A 21,383-nucleotide genomic window follows, 5' to 3' on the forward strand; every position below is an offset into this window, starting at 1 on the left:
AGCGAGGGAGGGCGGGGCGAGGAGTGCGCGGGGGTGGCGCGAGGCGGCGGCCGGGACCCCAGGCCCGGGAACGTGAGTCCCCCGAGTCAGCGCGTTCGCCCTGCTCGCGAGTCGGCGTCCCCATTGTCCGAGCGATCCTTGGCTCCCGGCCCCATGGGTGGCCAGAGCCCCCAGGCTGCGGGGGGAGCGGGCACCGGAGGGGCGAGGGCTGCCCCCGGCACAGACACGCTCTCCCCCTCCGGGACCCCGGCTCGGTGCGGACGGGACCCCCTCCACCGTCCGCGTGCGCGTCCCGCCCGCGGGCCTCGGCAGGGAGCCAGATGGGGGCTCAGGGCCCCGCGCGGAAAGCCCGCAGCCCCTTTCCGCAGCCCCGGGAGCCGAGGCGCGGCCCCGCAGCGCGAGCCCGAAGGGAGGGGCGCGGCGGCGGGGGGCCGGCTGGGTGGGTGGGGGCTCTGGCAGGGACGTCACAGGATCTGCGCCCCCGCGCGGGCCAGCGGCCGCCCGCTCAGACTCCTACGGCCTCGAAGCTGGCCGGTCTGGGCAGCGTGAGGCGGCGTGGGTCTGGAGTCCCGGCCAGCTGGCTTGGACGGGTTGGAACCCCAGCCCATGGTCCCGGGACAGCCGCCGCCTGCGGTGTAGCTGTCGGTGACGTCACCCCACCGGTGGGCGTCCGCGTGCGGGTTCCGGTGGCCGTGTCAGGTGTCACCTACTATTTGTATGAAACCACCGGAGTACGGGCGCGAAGGGTGGGATGTCCAGGTGGCAGCGTTGTCGGGGCAGGTGCCCCGAGTCGGGTGGAGAGCTGGGCGCACACCGCCACTTGGTGGCCGCCACCCGCGTGGCATCCCGAGGAGAAAGCCTCTTTCCCAGGACTTAGATTTGCCACCTACTTGCCCCGCTCTACCCCATTCTCAGATATTCCCTACCCAGAGATTACGCATTCTGGCTTGGGTCCCCACCCCGCTCTGGGGTCCTGAAATTTCTTCCTGAATATCAACTCTCTGCTTTTGTATTTTTTTTTTTTTTTTTTTGAGACAGAGTCTCGCTTTGTTGCCCAGGCTAGAGTGAGTGCCGTGGTGTCAGCCTAGCTCATAGCAACCTCAAACTCCTGGGCTCAAGTGATCCTCCTGCCTCAGCCTCCCAAGTAGCTGGGACTACAGGCATGCACCACCATGCCCGGCTAATTTTTTTTTTGTATATATATTAGTTGGCCAATTAATTTGTTTCTATTTATAGTAGAGACGGGGTCTCGCTCTTGCTCAGGCTAGTTTCGAACTCCTGACCTCGAGCAATCCGCCCGCCTCGGCCTCCCAGAGAGCTAGGATTACAGGCGTGAGCCACCGCGCCCGGCCTGCTTTTGTATTTTTGATCCTGCCATATTTTCCTCCAAGAATAATTTTCCTCATTCTTCTCCTGGCTTACTTTTTTTTTTCTTTTTCTTTTTCTTTTTTTTTTTTTTGAGACAGAGTCTCACTCTGTTGCCGGGGCTAGAGAGCAGTGGCGTCAGCCTAGCTCACAGCAACCTCAAACTCCTGGGCTCAAGTAATCCTCCTGCCTCAGCCTCCCTAGTAACTGGGACTACAGGCATGCGCCACCATGCCCGGCTAATTTTTTTCTATATATTTTTAGTTGACCAATTAATTTCTTTCTATTTTTAGTAGAGAAGGGTGTTGCACTTGCTCAGGCTGGTTTCAAACTCCTGACCTTGAGCGATCCACCCACCTTGGCCTCCCAGAGTGCTAGGATTACAGGCATGAGCCACCATGCCCAGCCTTTTTTTGTTTTTTCTTTTTTTAATAAGCTAAGTTTTATTTATTTCCTCCCCCCCCCCCAGACGGTGGTCAGGCTCTGTCGACCAGGCGAGAGTGCAGAGGCATCAGCCTAGCTCACAGCAACCTCAGACTCCTGGGCTCAAGCGATCCTCCTGCCTCAGCCTTGAGTAGCTAAGACTACAGGCATGCGCCACCATGCCCAGCTAATTTTTTCTATTTTTGTAGAAACAGGGTCTTGCTGTTGTTCAGGCTGGTCCCAGACTCCTGGCGTCAAGTGATCCTCCCGCCTCGGCCACCCAAAGTGCTAGGATTACAGGTGTGAGCCACTGCGCCTGGTCTCTTTTTTTAAGTTTTTAAATTATAAATATATATATTTTTTATATATATATATATATATTTTTTCCCTTACAGTAGGGAGGAGAGGCAAGGGGCTCACAGACAGAAGGAAGAGGGTTCCTATTCTCCATGAATGTCCATCCTTTGTCTGTGGCAGCCAGGGAGAACGTGAGGTCATCAGATCGATTGTGCCCTTTATTTTTCATTAATATGGATCCATAATAGTTGTACATATTTATAGGGTACATGTGATGTTTTGATACAAGTATACAAAGTGTAATGATAATCGGGATATCCATCACCTCAAGCATTCACTTATTTGTGTTAGGAATGTTCTAATTCCACTCTTTAGTTATTTAAAAATATACAATAAGCGGGGCGTGGTGGCTCACGACTGTAATCTTAGCACTCTGAGTAGCCGAGGTGGGAGGATCGCTCAAGGTCAAGAGTTGGAAACTGGCCTGAGCAAGAGCAAGACCCCATCTCTACTAAAAATAGAAAGAAATTAAATGGCCAACTAAAAGTATATAGAAAACATTAGCCTGGCATGATGGTGCATGCCTGTAGTCCCAGCTACTCAGGAGACTGAGGCAGGAGGATCACCTGAGCCCAGAAGTTTGAGGTTGCTGTGAGCTAGGCTGACACCACAGCACTCTAGCCCGGGCAACAGAGTGAGACTCTGACTCAAAAAAAAAAAAAAAATATATATATATATATATATATATATATATACACACACACAATATATTATCATTCACTATAGATTCCCTATTGTGCTACCAGATACTAGATCCTGTTCCTTATACCTAATTGTATTTTTGTATCCCATAACCACCCCTCTTTACTGCACCCCCACTACTCTTCCTGGCCTCAGGTAACCATCATTCTACTCTATATCTCCATCCGGCTTACTCTTAAAGCTTCCAAAACTCAACTGTGATGTCCCTCCTTCAGAACGCCTGAAACCAGACGTGACTCTTTTTATTCCCAACGCCTAAGCCTTAGAAGAGCTGGGTGGGTGGCTCGGACCTGCCAGGCCTAGGCTCAGCTTACAGACGCGAATTTCCACCAGGGGGCGCCAGGACTCCGCGACTTTTCACTATGTCCACCAGGGGGCGCTGCTGTCCGCCTCGGCACTCCGGAGCAGGGAAGTCCGACTCCGGCATTAGCCCCGCCTGATTAGGACCGGCATTGCGAAGCTATTTGCATAATCTTGAAAGGGAAGCGCTGAATGGGTGAGGCATAGAAGCCCAATGTGAAACAGGCTCTTTCATTGGCTTAAATTTCCCCCCGTTCTGCGGCCCCATCCCGGCCAGACTGGACCCCGAGGTCAGTCGGAAGCCGCGGGTTAGTGGCGAGAGAGGACCCGGGTGTCCGGACAGTGGACGCGTGGCGAGGTGAGGGCCAGGCTGGGGTCCTGGGGGCCAGTTTGGGAGACTGTTTACTTCCCCCTGACGCCGCCTCGTTTACTCATTGGCCTGTCCAGGAGTTGGAGATGTGCACCTAGAGAGGCACACCTGGGGGACATCGGCACTGCGACCCTTGCCACCTTCCTCTCCACCCACCCACCAAGGTCCTCGCTACCCTGGCGCCACCACGCTGCCTTGAGGTAGGGAAAGGAGGTTCCTCAGTCGCAACTTCTGACCTCCCAGGGTCTCTCTCTCAGGCCTCTAAAGAGCTCAGCTTGCCCCCCTGGAAAGCGGGTCCGTGGCTTATGGTGCCTGGTGGATCCTGGAGGGCTGCCCACACGGAGGCTTGTTCTTGCAGAGTCGCTCAAAAGTGGGGCCCCAGGGCTTGGATCAGCATGGGCACCGAGAACGAAAGCCCAGAGCCGGACTGCCAGACCCAGTTCCAGGCTGCAGTCAGCGTCATTCAGAACCTACCTAAGAATGGTGAGGCTGCGGGCACCCGCATTTTGGGGTTCAGGACAGCTGGGGTCTGACTCTAAAGAGGAAATGCCCCTCGTCCCTACAGATTTTGCTGGTCTGTCCTGGGGTCCCTTCTGCTTCCTGCTCCTGTCCAGATGCCATGGGTGGGACCCCCCTCCCCACCATCTCTGCTCCCTCTAAGGGTGGTTCTCCCCTCACCCCCCTCCTCCTGGAGCTGGGGCTGATGCTGTGCTCTCCACTTCCCAACCCTCTGTCCAGGCACTTACCGTCCCTCCTACGAAGAGATGCTGCGATTCTACAGCTACTACAAGCAGGCTACCATGGGGCCCTGCCTGGTCCCCCGGCCTGGGTTCTGGGACCCCATTGGACGATATAAGTGGTGAGCTCCCCACTAGCCAGGCAAACAAGCCTCAGCTGTCAGCCAGCCCTCTCACAGCCCTCTGCCCCCAGGGATGCCTGGAACAGCCTGGGCAAGATGAGCAGGGAGGAGGCCATGTCCGCCTACATCACTGAGATGAAGCTGGTGGCACAGAAGGTAGGGAGGGGCTGTGAGTCCTCTGTCCCTAAGCTCCCAGCCAGGTGGCCTGCCCTCACCCTTCCAGTTCTCACCCCCATTGTGTTTTCTATATATTGATACTCCTGTGGGAATCACTACCTTCACGTTGCTTCTGCCCAACCTTGCCTGTCTCTGGTCCCTGATTGGGCACAGAGTGGAGGTGTAAGACAGGACAGGAGCAGGGCGGAAGGGGACAGGAGGGCCAGCCCCTCCCTCTATAGAAGGCCTCCCCAACAGGTGATCGACACAGTGCCCCTGGGCGAGGTGGCAGAAGACATGTTTGGTTACTTCGAGCCCCTGTACCAGGTGATCCCTGACATGCCAAGGCCCCCAGAGACCTTCCTGAAAAGGGTCACAGGTTAGACCCCCAGAATGGGAGCTCCACATGTGCTGAGTGAACTGTCTTAGGTCTAGGCTGAGGGGGCTGCTCATTTGGGAGGGGTGTTGCCCGGTGGAGGGGGAGAGGGCTCCAGGTAATGTCCCTATAAGGACCCAAGCCAGTCCCCTGATGGGGTGAGTCTCAGGTAGTGTCCACAGCCAATGGGGAGTAGGGACTTGATGTCCCCGAGAGGTGCCAGCCTCTTCCCAGCCCCACCTCTGGGTCCGATGTCTTGGCAGGTTGCAAAAAGCAGGTACTGAATGGAGATGTCGGGGCTGTTCGAGAGCCTCCCTGCCCCCCCAAGGAACCAGTACCCCCAAGCCCAGGTTAGTGCTTGGGTAGAAGGGACAGAGGACCAAATGCAGGAGGAGTGGAGGGGAGAAGGCTGGATGCCACACTGTGCCCTTCATGCCTCATGCCCACAGACACTGAGACCTCCTGTGTTCCTGAAGGTGGGGGGTTGAGGTGGGGTGGGGGGGTGACAGGTTCTGTGATTCCTGTTCCAGGCCCTCACTTCTGGGTCCCACCTGTGCATCCTGTGGCAGTAACTTTAGTGTCCTGCACAGTGCACACCCTACCTCTCCCTCCACATCCTCCCTCTGGGCAATAATCCTGCCTACCCGGCCGGGCGCAATAGCTCATGCCTATAATCCTAGCACTCTGGGAGGCCGAGGCGGGCGGATTACTCGAGATCAGGAGTTCAAAACCAGCCTGAGCAAGAGCGAGACCCCATCTCTACTATAAATAGAAAGAAATTAATTGGCCAACTAATATATATATAGAAAAAATTAGCCGGGCATGGTGGTGCATGCCTGTAGTCCCAGCTAGTCGGGAGGCTGAGGCAGGAGGATTGCCTGAACCCAGGAGTTTGAGGTTGCTGTGAGTGAGGCTGACGCCACAGCACTCACTCTAGCCTGGGCAACAAAGCGAGACTCTGTCTCAAAAAAAAAAAAAAAAAAAAATCCTGCCTACCCCCTCCCCAGAGTCCCAGCCGCCCAGAGACCTAGACTCTGAGGTTTTCTGTGATTCCCTGGAGCAGCTGGAGCCTGAGCTGGTGAGACCACCCCCTGTTCCCTCCCCTTCCCGACCCAACTGTGCCCTGCTTGCTCCTGCTCCCACCCTCAGACTTCTGACTGTTCTCTGCAGGTTTGGGCAGAACAGAGGGGAGCCCCTGGAGGAGAGCCTGAGACCAGGAACAGCCCTGTACCCCCTGCACAGAAAGGTGAGCTCCTGCCTGACCCTTCACCCCCTCCTGCCCTTCCCTGGGCTGCCCTCTTCAGGCAGAGGAGAAAGTCTAGTGCTGGCATGAGGAGAGCAGCCTCTGTCCAGGAAGGGTTGCCAGATACCTACCTGGATGGGCAAAGTCCCTGCCCTGCCTCCTCTCCCTGAGGGCCACCCAGGAGTCCACCCCTTGCAGGTGCTGAGTAAGGGCAGCTGGGATGGGAGTCCTGTCCAGCTCCCTCCCCCACAGCTGAGTGGCCTTGGGAAGTCATTGTCTCTCTTTGGGCCTCCCATTCAGAATCAAATGACAACAGTGAGTTCTACCCTCTTCCCTTCTAGAACTTCCTGTGTGCCAAGTTCCATAGGGTCACTTTTATATATATTATTTCCTTGATTCCTCCAAGCAAACAGTTCTGTGAGAGAAGTGACATCTTCCCTTAATTTTCAGATGACAAAATGAGGCTCAGGGCAGTTAATGACTTGCCTAGAGTCACACAGATAATAAGTGGCAGTACTGGGATTCAAACCTCCAGCACCCCATTATTCAGCCACGTGGATGGACTTTGCAAGAGTCACACTTGGTGCAGGGACCATGTTCTACCCCCACCCTTCCCTGTGTGTCTGTGCTCCGCAGAGGGGTTGGGAGGCAGCCTGCTGGGCCCCCAGGAATTGGACACGTGGCTGGTGGGGACAGTTCAGGCACTACAGGAGAGTATGCGGGATGTACAGAGGAGACTGCAGAGCTTGGAGAGCATGCCCCGGCCCCCTAAGCAGGTGAGTCCCCCCTTGCTCTGGGGCAAGATTGGAGCAGAATTCTGAGTGTCTCTATTCTGGGCTCCTCTTATGTCTTTGTCTTCAGCCTTCAGCACTTATGTCTTTGTCTTCACGCCTACACCTGCCTACATCTCTGTCCAGAGAATGGCATGGCTCACGTTGCAGGCAGGGAGGTCTGGGGAAGGCTGGGCCCTGGAAGGCAGGGCAGGAAGGGCCCATTTCTGTTCTTATGTCCCTCTGCCTGGAGAGAAACCGAGCCTGGGGACTAATCCTAGGAGTTGGAAGTGCCATGATGTGTCTGCTCTTTGCATTGGGTGTGGGTCCCTGTGGCCCCTAAGTAAAGACTTCTTTTTTTTTTTTTTGAGACAGAGTCTCACTTTGTTGCCCAGGCTAGAGTGAGTGCCGTGGCATCAGCTGAGCTCACAGCAACCTCAAACTCCTGGGCTCAACCAATCCTCCTGCCTCAGCCTCCTGAGTAGCTGGAACTACAGGCATGCACCACCATGCCCGGCTAATTTTTTTTTTATATTAGTTGGCCAATTAATTTCTATTTATAGTAGAGACGAGGTCTCACTCTTGCTCAGCCTGGTTTCGAACTCCTGACCTTGGGCAATCCGCCCGCCTCGGCCTCCCAGACTGCTAGGATTACAGGCATCAGCCACCGCACCCAGCCAGTAAAGACTTCTGATGGCAGATTTAGGGTTTGCCTCCAAACAGTTCAGCCCTTGCATGACCCTCCCACCCCCATCCCCATCCTGCTAGCTCCATACACGGGGCTCCTAGGTGCCTGCAAAATAAATAACAGCTGCCATTCCTGCAGCCCCAGCTGTGCGCCAAGCACTTACTTGCATTCTTTCATTCAATTCATACAATGACCATACCAGATAGATTTTCTTTTCATCTCCCCTTTCATCTCAGGCTCTGAGAGGTTGAGTAATTTGCCTGAGGGCACACAGCCTGGGAGAACCTCACTGAGCTGCCTAGAGAATTAGATCACACAGTGCCCAGTGCACTATTATTACTATTAATATTATTATTAACATTAAGTGATGGAGCTAGGAGTGGCCCCTGGTCTATCAGGCCCCACAGCTGGTACCCACCATTAACTCTGAGGGTCTGTTCTTGAGAAGCCTGGGGTGGTAGGGGCATGAGAGGGCTTAGTTGCCTGATTTGGGGATCTCTGGGGTGACCCCTAATCCCAAAGCAAAGTGGGTGTCAGCTGTGGGGGCAAGGATGTCCTCAGATCCACAGTGGCTAACTTTTCAACACTGCCCCTTCCCCGTGACAGGGCTTGCTTTCTTTTTCTTTCTTATCTTTTACTAATTTTTGTATTTAACTTTTTTTTTTTTTTTTTTTGAGACAGAGTCTCACTCTGTTGCCCGGGTTAGAGTGCCATGGCATCAGCCTAGCTCACAGAAACCTCAAAGTCTTGGGCTCAAGCAATCCTTCTGCCTCAGCCTCCCGAGGCAGTGGGGCTACAGGCATGCGCCACCATGCCTGGCTAATTTTTTCTATATATATTTTTAGTTGTCTGGCTAATTTCTTCCTATTTTTAGTAGAGATGGGGTCTTGCTTTTGTTGGTCTCTTTTGAACTCCTGACCTTGAACAATCCTCCTGCCTTGGCCTCCCAGAGTGCTAGGATTACAAGCATGAGCCACTGTGCCCGGCCTTTTACTAATTTTAAATGCTGACAAATTTAAAGTAGATTATAGACATCATGATGTTCCACCCTGAAGTACTTGGGTTCACATCTCTCAAACTAAGAACATTCTACCACCTAGCCCAAACAACATTTTATCACACACAATCATTAATTCCTCAATATCACCAAATACCCGAACAAAATTCAGATTTCCTGTTATCCTGAAATTGCCCTTTCCAGCTGCTCTGTTTGTCTGGTCTAGGGCCACACACTGTGTCTGTTTCCTCTGTCATTAATGGAGACCAGTCCTTTTCCTTACTGTTGACTTGCTAACCTGACCAGGCCAGTGTCCTATAGAATGTTCTACCTTTTGGGTCTGGTCACATCTTAATCGTTAGTTCCTTTACACTTTGTATTCCCTGTGAACTGGAGGTTAGAACTAAGGACTAGATTAGAATCAAATTAAACATTTTAGACCAGATTAAATCAGGGGTGATGTTCTTCACATCAAGGAGCACATGATATCTGAATGTCCCACTTTTAGTGATTCTAGCATGGACTGCTGGCACAGATGAAGGTGTGGCAGTCTGATCCCACTATTGTAAAGTCGTGTTTTCCTCCTGCAGCCAGGGAATATCCAGTTCCCCATCAATTCCATTTGCCAAACAGTTTTTGACAACAATTGATAATCCTTGCCTGAATAATTTGTTTAGTGATTGCAAAAAAAAGTTGACTTTTAAATTCTATTATTCCTTTAATATGTATTAGCTATCATTTTTCTGTAGTGTTTCCCTGATCATCTTGGGTTTCCCTGAAATACAGTGCTGTTTCTCTTTAATTACCTATTTTTAAAGTAAGGAATTGATTTAAAAGCTACCTCAATGGTGACAAATTTCCAGGGTTTTGTTTGTTTGTTTGAGACAGTCTAGCTCTGTTGTCTGGGCTAGAGTGCCGTGGCATCAGCTTAGCTCACAGCAACCTCAAACTCCTGGACTCAAACGATCCTTCTGCCTCAGGAGAGTAGCTGGGACTACAAGCACGCAACACCACGCCAGGCTAATTTTTCTATTTTTAGTAGAGACTGGTCTCACTCTAGCTCAGGCTGCTCTTGAACTCCTGAGCTCAAGCGATCCTCCCACCTCAGCCTCCCAGAGTGCTAGGATTACAGGCCTGGCCCAGTTGTTTTTTTCAGTATCATTATGGACTCACGGATTTTACAGATTCCAGTCAACTGCAATCATTCTTTTTGATGCTCAAACCGTCACAACTTTGGCCAGTGGGGACCCTTTCAAGCTGGGTCCTATGTTCTTATAATGTGACTCCAATAATCTTTAAAAGTGACCTTGCTTTCTCCTACAAAGGTGTCCTACACCCACAGCTACCTTCCCTGCCCCAGACCTGGAATCAGCCACTTCTTCAAGGAGCCCTGGCTCCTTTTAGTAGAGAATGGTATTTAGAAACTAAATTCTGAGAGTCCTCACTTGAAATATGTGGCACATCCTTCACAATATAGGGTCTTCAAGTCATACCAACAGGGTCACTACTTTGTGGCCCAGAGGAGACAGCCTGGAAGCCCCTCCTTCTGCCCTCAGCCCCTCCTCCAGCCTCCAGAATGGCACATTGGATTGCCCTGGGGAGGAAGACATGGGAGGGAGCGGAGTTCAACCTGTCAGGGACACGCTGGGGGCTCTTCCCTGGTGCAGACTTGGGGGCTGTCTCCCACTGAGTGGGGGCAGGCTCCTAAGGAGGGCTGTGCTGAGGCCAGGCTGGCCTCTGACTCCCTCCCTCTTGACCGCAGAGGCCACGGCCTGGTGCTCGGCCTTGGCCCCTCAGGCTCTCCGGTCCCATGCTGCTCTTCCTCCTCCTGTGGCCCTTCGTCGTCCAGTGGCTCTTTCGGACTCGGAAGAGGTGACTCTCTGTGAAGGGGTCTCTACAGCCGACGGAGGAGGCTGGAGCCTCAGTCTTGCCAGGGTTTTGGAGAACAGCATTAAGAATCCCTCCTCCCACCAGTGTCTGCCTTGGAACCCCCTCCCCTAATGGGGGTGCCAGATAAGACCCCGCCCGTGCCTGCTGTTTCACAAGGACTCTTCCTCCCCTCCCCCAGCCACCCGGGCTCTCCCGGAGGCTGCAGCGTGGGGCACATCCCGGTTCTGGGTTGGCCTTGACGCGGGGGCGGGGCTGCCCGGTCTCAGCCCTTGCCCTCCCCACCCGCTGGGTCACCTGACTTTCTTCCCACCCTGGCTTCTCCCCGAGGAGGTTCAGCTCTTGGGCAAGTTGGGACTTGGGCCGGGGCGTGGAAGGCTGATTGGCTGGTAGGCGCAGGAGGGAGGCCAGGAGGCCGGGAGGAGAGAGCAGGCCCGGGAAGCGGGGTGAGCACCGCTCTGCTCGCCTCCCTCCCTGGCGGCCCCCGCCCCCGACACACTCAGGACGTCTTCACCGAAGATTCACTTACAAATGAATGTTTCACTAAATAAAATAAAATCTTCTGCCGTCTGGGCCCCCACGGAGAGAGCGGGAAGCCGAGTCCGGGCGCGCGAGGCACAAGTCCCTTTCCTGCTCCCTCCCCCAAAGCTTCCGTGGACGCCATGAAAAAGGCCAGCGGTTGGCGTTTTTGAATGAGGAATATTTTCCCTCCTCCCGGGCAAGTGAAGGGAAAGGAAGCCTCGGTCTGCAGGGGTCAGGGAGGGGGACCAAGGGCGCCTGGGCAGGGGTTGGAGGGCCGAAGGTGTGGGCCCGCCGTCCCGCCCCGTCGGGGTCCCGGGGTCCGGGGGGAGTTGCACGCTGGCAGAGCTCGGAGGGGCGGGGGCGATGGTTCAGCCCCCGCCAGAAGGGGAGGGCGGCTGCTCCAGCTCTGGGCCTGGGTGTAGGGGTCCCGGAAATGTCGGCTGCCCCCTTAGCTGCTCGTTCCTTGTGTTCCCCACCCATTACGTCGGCGTTCAGGCCTCCTCAGGGAACTTTCTGGAAGACCAAGACCCAGCGGGAGCCTGGGAGCCTCGTGTTCGCCTCGCCCTGAGTGATGGGCAGGCTCCAGCGTGGCTGGGAACCCCCTTAAAGGTGGGCCAATCGCCCGCCCGCTCGTGCACAGACCTCCGGGTGGCGCCCGCTGCTTAGCTTTCCAACCTTTCCTCACCTGCAGCATTGTCCCTTTGCCCAGTGCCATCCCTGTTGTCCCCCTTGGGCCACCCTGGCTGCAGACACTCTGAGCGCCTCCTGATGCCTAGCGCCAGGGTCCCCACTCACTGAGGGCCCCAGCAGCCTCAAGCACCCCGCAACTGCCACCACTTGGACCCCAGGACCTTCCAGCTCCTGGGTAAGAAAGAGGCAGTTTTGAAGGCACTGGCTGGAGACCCTTAAAGTCTTGAACTACCACCATCAGCCCCTGGCCGTGACCACTGCCCCCACTGGAGGTCACTATCACTCTTTAGTTATCAGTTCTCTCAAGGCAGGGAGGGCATGGACACAATAAAGACTCTGCGGCTCCATAGGGCCTAGCCTAGGGGTCACAGCAGAGAGGCTGGATAAACCCCTTGTATAAGGATGGATAATGGCAGGGCAGGGGGAGAGGGACTACACAGATGCTGGGGCTGAAGCCATATCTACCACTTGAAGAGTAGCTGTGTGAACTTGGTTAAAATTCTTTTTTTTTTTTTTTGAGACAGAGTCTCATTCTGTTGCCCAGGTAGAGTGCTGTCGCATCAGCCCAACTCACAGCAACCTCAAACTCCTGGGCTCAAGAAATCCTCCTGCCTCAGCCTCCCAAGTAGCTGGGACTACAGGCACGTGCCACCATGCCCAGCTAATTTTTTCTATATATTTTTCGTTGGTCAATTAATTTCTTTCTATTTTTGGTAGAGACAGGGGTCTCACTGTTGCTCAAGCTGGTTTCAAACTCCTGACCTTGAGCGATCCTCCCGCCTCAGCCTCCCAGAGTGCTAGGATTACAGGTGTGAGCCACCGCACCTGGCCTTGGTTAAGATTCTTAACTGCTCTGAGCCTGGGTTGCCTTGTTGGTGATACAAGGATGATCTCTTCATCATAAGGCAGCCCTGGGGTTTAACAACCATTGCAGCCTCACGTGGTGGCACACTTGTGTAGTCCCCGTTACTCAGAGGCTGAACCAGGAGGATCACTTGAGCCCAGGAGTTTGATGCTGCAGTGAATTATGATTGGGCCATTGCACTCCAGCCTGGGTGACAGAGCAAGATCCTGTCCTTAAAAAACCAAAAACAAGGCCAGGCTTCGTGGCTCACGCCTGTAATCCTAGCTCTCTGGGAGGCCGAGGCGGGTGGATTGCTTGAGGTCAGGAGTTTGAAACCAGCAAGAGCGAGACCCCCGTCTCTACTATAAATAGAAATAAATTAATTGGCCAACTAATATATATAGAAAAAATCAGCCGGGCATGGTGGCGCATGCCTGTAGTCCCAGCTACTTGGGAGGCTGAGGCAGAAGGATTGCTTGAGCCCAGGAGTTTGAGGTTGCTGTGAGCTAGGCTGACACCACAGCACTCACTCTAGCCTGGGCAACAAAGCCAGACTCTGTCTCAAAAACAAAAACAAAACCAAAACCAACCATTGATGGGGCATGTAAAATGCCTGGCAAAGGGTTAGAACTCAGCTAATATTAAGGTTGCCCAGCCTGTTGTTTGATAGAATTCTAGAATGCCACAACCTATCAGTCTGGCCACCCCACCCCCAATATGACAAATGAGACCATATAGCTGAGCCCTATTCAGTAAACTGTGGTTGGGTTCAGCTGTACCTTCCAAATCCTTTGATTTGGGGTCCTCTGGAGTCTGAAAATGCAATTAACTATTTGGAAGTCTCTGTCCCAAGTTCTCTGCAAAAATCCTTTTTCCTCAGGGACCACCCAGGGTGAGTGGCAGTTCAGCTCTCAGGGAGCCTCCTAAGGGATGGATAAAGCCCACAGAGGAAGGACATTCAGATGGAGCTGAATTCTTGAAGCCCAAGGAAAATGGGCTAGGATGGTCAATTTCAGAACACCTGGCTGGGCCCCAGAGGCCAGTGTGTGTACCTCTCCCATTGGAGATTGGAGGTGTGGCCTCCACATACCCTCATTGCCCAGAGGCACCGCTGAGTTCCCAGACTAATCTTTTCTTTGGATATGATGCTTGCTATTCATAAAATGCCCTTCCCCATGCCACTTTCCCAGAAGAGTCTTCATCCTTCAGAGCCAGCCAGGAAGTCACTTCCTCCATGACACCTGTCCTCAATTTCCAACTCCCAAGCAGCTTGGCTCACAAGTTTTTCCTCACTTGCCATTTTGGCTCCAGGTGGTTTGATGGCCTCTCCACACAGTCCAGGAGCAACCTGAAGGCAAGGATGCCATTTTATTCATCTTTGTGCCCTCCTAGTAAATGTTAGCCAAACAAAGAAATGCAGGTTGAATTAGGTTGAAGCAATTGGGAATGAGAAGGAACTAAATACAGAGTTCTTGAAAAAAGGGACGATTTAGTGTTTGTGACAAAGAAAAAACACCACTTAGTTGCTATGACTTGCACAAATCACTTAATTTCTGCAGTCTTGGAGTTTTCTTTTTTTTGTTTGTTTTTTGAGATAGAGTCTCCTCTGTTGCATGGGCTAGAATGCAGCCTAGCTCACAGAAACCTCAAACTCATGGGCTCAAGCGATCCTACTGCCTCAGCCTCCCAAGTAGCTGGGACTACAGGCACAGTACCACCATACCCGGCTAATTTATCCTATTTTTAGTAGAGACAGGGTCTCACTCTTGCTCAGGCTGGTCTTGAACTCCTAACCTTAATCGATCCTCCTGCCTCGGCCTCTCAGAGTGCTAGGATTACAGGTGTGAGCCACGGTGCCCGGCCATGGAGGGGTCAAACGGGGCGTACACTGAAAGAAAGTTGTGGAGTGCAAATCGGCTGGATTGTAAGGGATTGCTGTCAAGGAAGAAATAAGCATAGGTCACTGACTCGGTGTGGCGAGAGGAAGACGGTGGAGATGACGCCATGATTTTAGGCCTAAGTGACTGGAGTGGAGGGTTCTCTGAGTCCTCGCAGTCCCTGTCCTTTGGGCACGGGCTTCTAGTCTGGAAAATTTCTCTCAAAGGAGACTGTGGCCCTACCCATGACTCTACCTCATGGTCCTGGGCCCGAATCCTCTGTCCCCAACTTTCGTCTTGCGCAAGGCCCACTGATGAGGAGGGGCATCTGTGGATGCTACCGGCTCGCCTCTTGGATAGCCAGGGTTAATTATTCCAACTCATCATTATTTCGAGCCCCTCCCCAACAAACAGGCCGACTGACTGGCCCGGAACCCCTCCCTCCCCCCGTTTATGAAATACTCCTGGTCGAAGATACCAACTAGGCCCCAGGAGGCCATTTTCTTCGACAGAAGCCGAGGCCGGGGCAAAGCCGTCACCCCCACCCCCACGGCTCGCCTTCTCCCAGGAGAGCCCCTCTGTCGCGGATCACCAGTTTGCATTGGTCCCTGAGGCGGAGGCGGCTCTCAGAGATCTAGCAGCGGCTGAGCCACCTTCCCCTGAGGGTCCCAAAGCTAGTTCCGGGGTCGCCGTCACCTGGGACTCGAACCGGCCCTTTCGTCTCCCGAGGCCTAGTCCAAGTCTGCCGCACTAAACGAAGTCATACTGTCCCTTTAAGACGGCACTTTTTATTTTTCATTTGTTTACTTCTTCTTGCGCTTTTCTTTTTTTACAAAAATGTGATCAAGTATCCTTCCGCAAATGTCAGCCGCAGGCACTCACCACACGCCTTGAAGCCATTAATGTCAATTTAAGAATCTAGAGGTAGAAGCCATGAGCCAACATCTCTTTTTATAGGATTTAATCCTCTTTTACACTTTAGGGACTACTTTTTAGGAATAAACCATTTTTGCTTTAGTTAACACAGGTTTGTGACCTTCAGAACTCTTCCGCGGAAGACAGAATACGATAATAGCCTTTACAACGCACCTTTCCATAAAAATATTCTGTGTGTGCTCTCACAGGCCATCGAATCTTCTGGTATTCCTGAAACAGAATGGTATGGTCCAGAACCCGCCCCATTTTCTCTGCGATTGGTCTTCCTTCCTCTACCGGGCGTGTGACTCTTGACCAATGGTCGCTCACGTTTCTTTAGCGAGGGCTAAGCGACAGAAGGCGGTGGCCTTGGAGACGCCCCCTACGCGTACTGCGATTGGCTACGTCGCACGGCGCGCGAGGACGGCGGGCCTGAAAGATGAGAACTACGACTCCCAGCTTCCCGCGACGAGAACTCCGTTACGCATGCGCATGGGCGGGGCGTACAGGCTTCTTTATAAAAGGGGCGCAGAGGCCTGGGAGGCAGCAGTTGGAAGTTGGCAGGTGGAAAGGCAGGTTGGGGGGGAAAGTCGGGGGAGGAGGCGGAAGAGGAGCTGTCGGAAGGGGGAGGAGGGAGGGAGGAAAAGAGGAGGAGGCGGAGGAGAACTGAGCTGAGCAGAGCATCGAGCCAAAGGGGAGATGAGTTTGTCTGTCCTCGGCTGAGGCTCCGGCCGGGCCTAGGGAACTGGGAACTCGGGCTTGAGCGACACCCGTGGAAGTGGGAGGAGGTGGCTCTGGGACTTTAACCCCTTGTGGGCTCTGCGGCAGGGGATTTAACCCTTTGTGGATTTGGCCCCTCGGAGGCAGCGTCATCGGTAGTTTTAACCCCTTCGGGGCTGGGTTTAACCCGTTGGACTTAACCCTCATCACCTTGCTCACCAACTCCTCGATCTTGGGGACGCTCTGCGGGGAGGCTTGAGGCCCACCCCCTCCGCACATTACGTACTGTTCCTGCGCTGCACCCCCTTGGACCCTCTTGCTGGCCGCGCTGTGGGCGCTTAACCCTTTGCTGACGCGAGCTCCCCAGGTTGCAATTGGAGTTTGCTGACGGAAGGACTGGCTAAAGGAATCGCTGCTGGTATCACAAACTGAAGAGGACTCTGCTGGACATTTTTTTTTTTAAAGAAAAATCTTTTTTCCTTAAGGACTTACTAGCCAAAATTTCTTAAACTTCGAGAAGAGGACTTCACTAGCCATGGCCGAGCCACTCTTGTCAGAATATCAACACCAGCCTCAAACTAGCAACTGCACAGGTGCTGCTGTTGTCCATGAAGACAGGAACCCTGAGCGCCCCCCAGGCGCGGAGGAGCGGGTGCCCGAGGAGGACAGTAGGTGGCAATCGAGAGCGTCCCCCCAGCCGGGTGGCCCTCCAGGGCTAGAGGGTGAAGGGAGCCTGGAGCCCCATCCGCCTCCCCTGCAAACCCAGGCCCGTTCAGAACCGAGCTGCCTGGAAGCAGGCGAGATGGGCCAGAATGGGGACGATTTGTCCGCTGATGGCGACTCCCCGCCAGCGGCGGGAGGGGAACCGAGGCCCGAGGCCGAGCCGATTGCCCAGCCTCGTCATGACTCTGAGGCCAACAAGTTGGGGGCTCCTGCTGCAGGGGGCGAGGAGGCGTGCGGACAGCAGCAGAGACAGCTGGGCAAGAAAAAACATAGGAGACGCCCTTCCAAGAAGAAGCGGCATTGGAAACCGTACATCAAGCTGACCTGGGAGGAGAAGAAAAAGTTCGATGAGAAACAGAGCCTGCGAGCTTCGAGGATACGAGCCGAGATGTTCGCCAAGGGCCAGCCGGTCGCGCCCTATAACACCACGCAGTTCCTCATGGATGATCACGACCAGGAGGAGCCGGATCTCAAAACTGGCCTCTACTCCAAGCGGGCCGCCGCCAAATCCGACGACACCAGCGATGAGGACTTTATGGAAGAAGCGGGCGAGGAGGATGGGGGCAGCGACGGGATGGGAGGGGACGGCAGCGAGTTTCTGCAGCGGGACTTCTCGGAGACTTACGAGCGGTACCACGCGGAGAGTCTGCAGAACATGAGCAAGCAGGAACTCATCAAAGAGTACCTGGAGCTGGAGAAGTGCCTCTCGCGCATGGAGGACGAGAATAACCGGCTGCGGCTGGAGAGCAAGAGGCTGGGCAGCGACGACGCGCGTGTGCGGGAGCTGGAGCTGGAGCTGGACAGGCTGCGCGCCGAGAACCTCCAGCTGCTGACCGAGAACGAACTGCACCGGCAGCAGGAGCGAGCGCCGCTTTCCAAGTTTGGAGACTAGACTGAAACTTTTTGGGGGAGGGAGCAAAGGGGACTTTTTACAGTGATGGAATGTAACATTATATACATGTGTATATAAGACAGTGGACCTTTTTATGACACATAATCAGAAGAAAAAATCCCCCTGGCTTTGGTTTCGTAAATTTATGATGTAGCTTGCGTGCTTTCTCCTGTTCTTTAATTATGTGAAATTGAAGAGTTGCTTTTCTTATTTTCCTTTTTAGAATTTTTTAAATGTGAAAGTAATTTGACCAAGTTATAATGCATTTTTCTGTTTTAAAAACATCCCCTCCTTAAACGGAGCTATAAGGTGGCCAAATCTGAGAACCATTAAATTCATTTTAGTTATAATAAATTTAATATTTGTAAATGTAACATAGTTTCAGTGTGATTTCTAGAGCTAATTCAAAATAGTATTGATTTTATGTGATTGCATTTTTGGGGAAGAGAAATCTTAAATTTGTCAGCAAAAATGCCAATCTCGAATGGGAGAATTTTCAATTTGCTGATTTTTTCCTTGAATGGGTTTTAGTATGCTATAATATACAGTTCAGGCAAAATATAAAAATTTAATTATCTTCAATACTTAAGTGTGCTTGCTTTTTAGTGCCTTGGTTTTCTTCATGCTGGAAAAATAAACCAGTGTCGGGTGTCTGGGGGAGTGGAAGGTGGCTACAATCATAAGTTTAAAATTTAATAATTCTGCCTCTCGGCCATTCAAAAGTCTAATAAAAAAATATAAAGCTAATTTGTCAATCTGTTAGGTTAGACAGCTTGTCAGCCTGATTTCATTCCTACAAGTTGGTTTTCAGTAAATCTCTTCTTCCCTCCTCCAATAAGGCTGGAAGGAGTTCCGATGCCTGGAAGAGGTTCTTGCTAAACCTCTTGATTCTTAGTGCAAGCAATGGTTAGACTAGATAAATTTGTGGGGCAGCTCTGTATGTTAAGATGTCTAGAGGTAGGGAATATTGGATTTATAAAGGAAATGAGGATTCCAAAGATTTACCCTAATTAATTTTCTAATACTTAGTGCTTTTATACAAAAAAAAAAAAAGTATAGGTACTATCCACTTTTCCATGTGGGTCAAACTAAAATTAGAAATGCCCCCCCACCACCACCAGTCTACGGCCATACCACCCTGAACGTGCCCAATCTTGTCTGATCTTGGAAGCTAAGCAGGGTCAGGCCTGGTTAGTACTTGGATGGGAGAAATGCCTCCTTACTGCAGATCAAATGTAAAGCTTCCAGGTACGGAGCTAAATGAGGTCCTTAGAAGCTCAATGAGGAACCCGACACATTCCCCATACAGGGGCTATTCTCAATTTCCTAACCTGTGCTGATAGCTGCTTAGGATCTTGAGTAGTTCTGCTCTTGAAAAGCAGGGAGGCCCTGAGAATTAATTTCCGCCCCCAAATCAAAATAGAAATTATAAGATTATTCTCTCCTGTCACTTGGTCCTGTGACATAGCCTTTCACCTGCCCTTTGTCAGTGTTTTCCCTAGGGCAACTGCATTGCTCAAATCACTGGCACAGGGGTTCATTGAGGCCTTAGAAACCACAGTGGGCCTTGGGGGTCCATGAACCCCATGAAATTGTATGTAGACTTGTGTTACATATACATCTTTCTGGGGCAAGGTTTCAAGAGACTCATGAGATTGTCAAACTCCTTGTAGGTTAAGAACCCCTGCAGGAAAGGGGTAAGAAACCTGCCCACTGGGAAGACTGCTCGTGCAGCTAAATGGCGATAGTGGAAGTGCTGGGAACTTTAAAATGCACCTTATGATGCATAAGGAGCGTACACAAATCATTCAAGGGAAATGATACCAGTAGGACTGAATCAGGGCCTTCAAAGCTGGACTGAGTTGGTCCTATTCTGGCACAGTTGGTCCACTGGAGACAATGTATGATCGCTTTTTTCTTTGGTCTAAAAATTGCATTAAATGTCTATTTTGAAATAGTTTTTCTTCGTGTTCTTAATTTTTCTTCTACTATGACGTCATGCAGCAGCCCCAGAAAAACAGCTGCTTGGAAAGGCAGCAACAGTGCCCTCTGGCTTTACAGTGCAGAGCAGAAGCCTCAATTTGCACTGTAGGAAGCAGCAGTGATAATCTGATTTTAGATCCTCTTCTTAAAAAGAGGGATTTAACTATAAAGATGTTATTTTCCCTACTATTAGAAAAATTTCTAAAATGAATCTTGGGAAGACTAAATGCATCTATCAGAAAAAAAATACAGTATATGTTTTAACTTTTAGTAGACAAATTCAGTCCATTCTTTAAAAAAATACCAATATTTAGTTTTAAGTAATTCTCATACATTACTTCGATTTATGTTGAGTCATGAAAATTTATGTCTGAATTTGTCTTTGTTTTTTTTTTTTTTTGACAGAGTCTCACTCTGTTGCCTGGGATAGAGTGCCGTGGCGTCAGCCTAGCTCACAGCAACCTCACATTCCCCGGGCTCAAGCGATCCTTCTGCCTCAGCTTCCCAAGTAGCTGGGACTATAGGGATGCGCCACCATGCCCGGCTAATGTTTTCTATATATATTTAGTTGTCCAATTAATTTTCTTCTTTTCTTTTCGAGACACAGTCTTGCTTTGTTGCCCAGGCTAGAGTGAGTGCCATGGCGTCAGCCCAGCTCACAGCAACCTCAAACTCCTGGGCTCAAGCAATCCTACTGCCTCAGCCTCCCGAGTAGCTGGGACTACAGGCATGCACCACCATGCCCGGCTAATTTTTTCTATACATATTAGTTGGCCAATTAATTTCTTTCTATTTATAGTATAGACAGGGTCTCACTCTTGCTCAGGCTGGTTTTGAACTCCTGACCTCGAGCAATCTGCCCATCTTGGCCTCCCAGAGTGCTAGGATTACAGGCGTGAGCCACCCCGCCCGGCCTGAATTTTGCTTTCAAAGGCACTGGCATTTTACTGTATTTTTTGCATTTATGTTCTTAGAATGAGGTATATTTGAAATTTCAGTTTTCTATCAACATTTTCTATGGTATTTCTGCACTTTCTATTGAAACACTTAACTAGCATGCTGCACTCCTACCAGAGAAGAGACTCTGAATTACCGATATTGGAGGGCTGTGATAACAAATGAGCCCTAAGTTCACTCTAGCCTTTCACTAACATCCTCTGGCAAACATTTTAACTAGCTGCTCAGAAGACTGGACTTACAAATCAGCAATCTCAGTTTGTACCCTTTTTCCTACTGGGGTTTGCGTATCCAACTTAGGAAAACTGCTTTCTAAACTTTGACACAGCTAGGGGGACAGCTTTTCTTCGGCTAGCTAGCCCATAACATAAAGAGCCCTCAGGAGACAGGGTTCTTTAGATTTCAGAATTTTAAGAGAGAGTGCCAGGGAGTTCCAGATTGGTTTAGTTCTGAAAAACAGACTAGCTATCATGGTTTATTTGTTTGTTTTTTGAGACAGAGTCTCACTCTATTGCCCCGACTAGAGTGCCGTGTCATCAGCTTAGCTCACAGCAACCTCAAAAACTCCTGGGCTCAAGCAATCCTTCTGCCTCAGCCTCCCAAATAGCTGGGACTACAGGGCATGTGCCACCATGCCTGGCTTTTTAAAATATATTTTTAGTTGGCCAATTAAATTCTTTCCATTTATAGTATAGACAGGGTCTCACTCTTGCTCAGGCTGGTTTCGAACTCCTGACCTTGAGCAATCCGCCCGCCTCGGCCTCCCT

General features: G+C 51.7%; 2 protein-coding genes across 4 annotated transcripts; both read left to right on the top strand.

The window, feature by feature from the left end:
• The first annotated feature begins 3 nt into the window (after window positions 1-3).
• ACBD4 (acyl-CoA binding domain containing 4) lies at window positions 4-10,611 on the top strand. 3 transcript variants are annotated; one of them, XM_012786802.3, is made up of 12 exons: window positions 4-72; window positions 3,181-3,505; window positions 3,595-3,717; window positions 3,876-4,000; window positions 4,256-4,376; window positions 4,448-4,532; window positions 4,791-4,911; window positions 5,172-5,258; window positions 5,916-5,986; window positions 6,079-6,154; window positions 6,788-6,927; window positions 10,369-10,611. In XM_012786802.3, the coding sequence occupies exons 4-12, from the start codon at window positions 3,913-3,915 to the stop codon at window positions 10,480-10,482; spliced, it is 903 nt and encodes a 300-aa protein (XP_012642256.2). In that variant the 5' UTR covers window positions 4-72; window positions 3,181-3,505; window positions 3,595-3,717; window positions 3,876-3,912; the 3' UTR covers window positions 10,483-10,611. The 3 variants fall into 3 exon arrangements, with proteins under 3 accessions (XP_012642256.2, XP_075850744.1, XP_075850743.1); XM_075994629.1 differs by lacking the exon at window positions 10,369-10,611 and adding an exon at window positions 7,297-7,752; XM_075994628.1 differs by lacking the exon at window positions 3,181-3,505 and having other exon boundaries at window positions 50-72.
• A 5,274-nt stretch (window positions 10,612-15,885) lies between these two features.
• Window positions 15,886-19,635, top strand: HEXIM1 (HEXIM P-TEFb complex subunit 1). Its single transcript, XM_012786828.3, has one exon. The coding sequence runs from the start codon at window positions 16,597-16,599 to the stop codon at window positions 17,674-17,676; it is 1,080 nt and encodes a 359-aa protein (XP_012642282.1). The 5' UTR covers window positions 15,886-16,596; the 3' UTR covers window positions 17,677-19,635.
• The last annotated feature ends 1,748 nt before the right edge of the window (window positions 19,636-21,383 follow it).

This window comes from Microcebus murinus, chromosome 18 (assembly GCF_040939455.1).
Source record: "Microcebus murinus isolate Inina chromosome 18, M.murinus_Inina_mat1.0, whole genome shotgun sequence".
Classification (NCBI taxonomy): Eukaryota; Metazoa; Chordata; class Mammalia; order Primates; family Cheirogaleidae; genus Microcebus; species Microcebus murinus.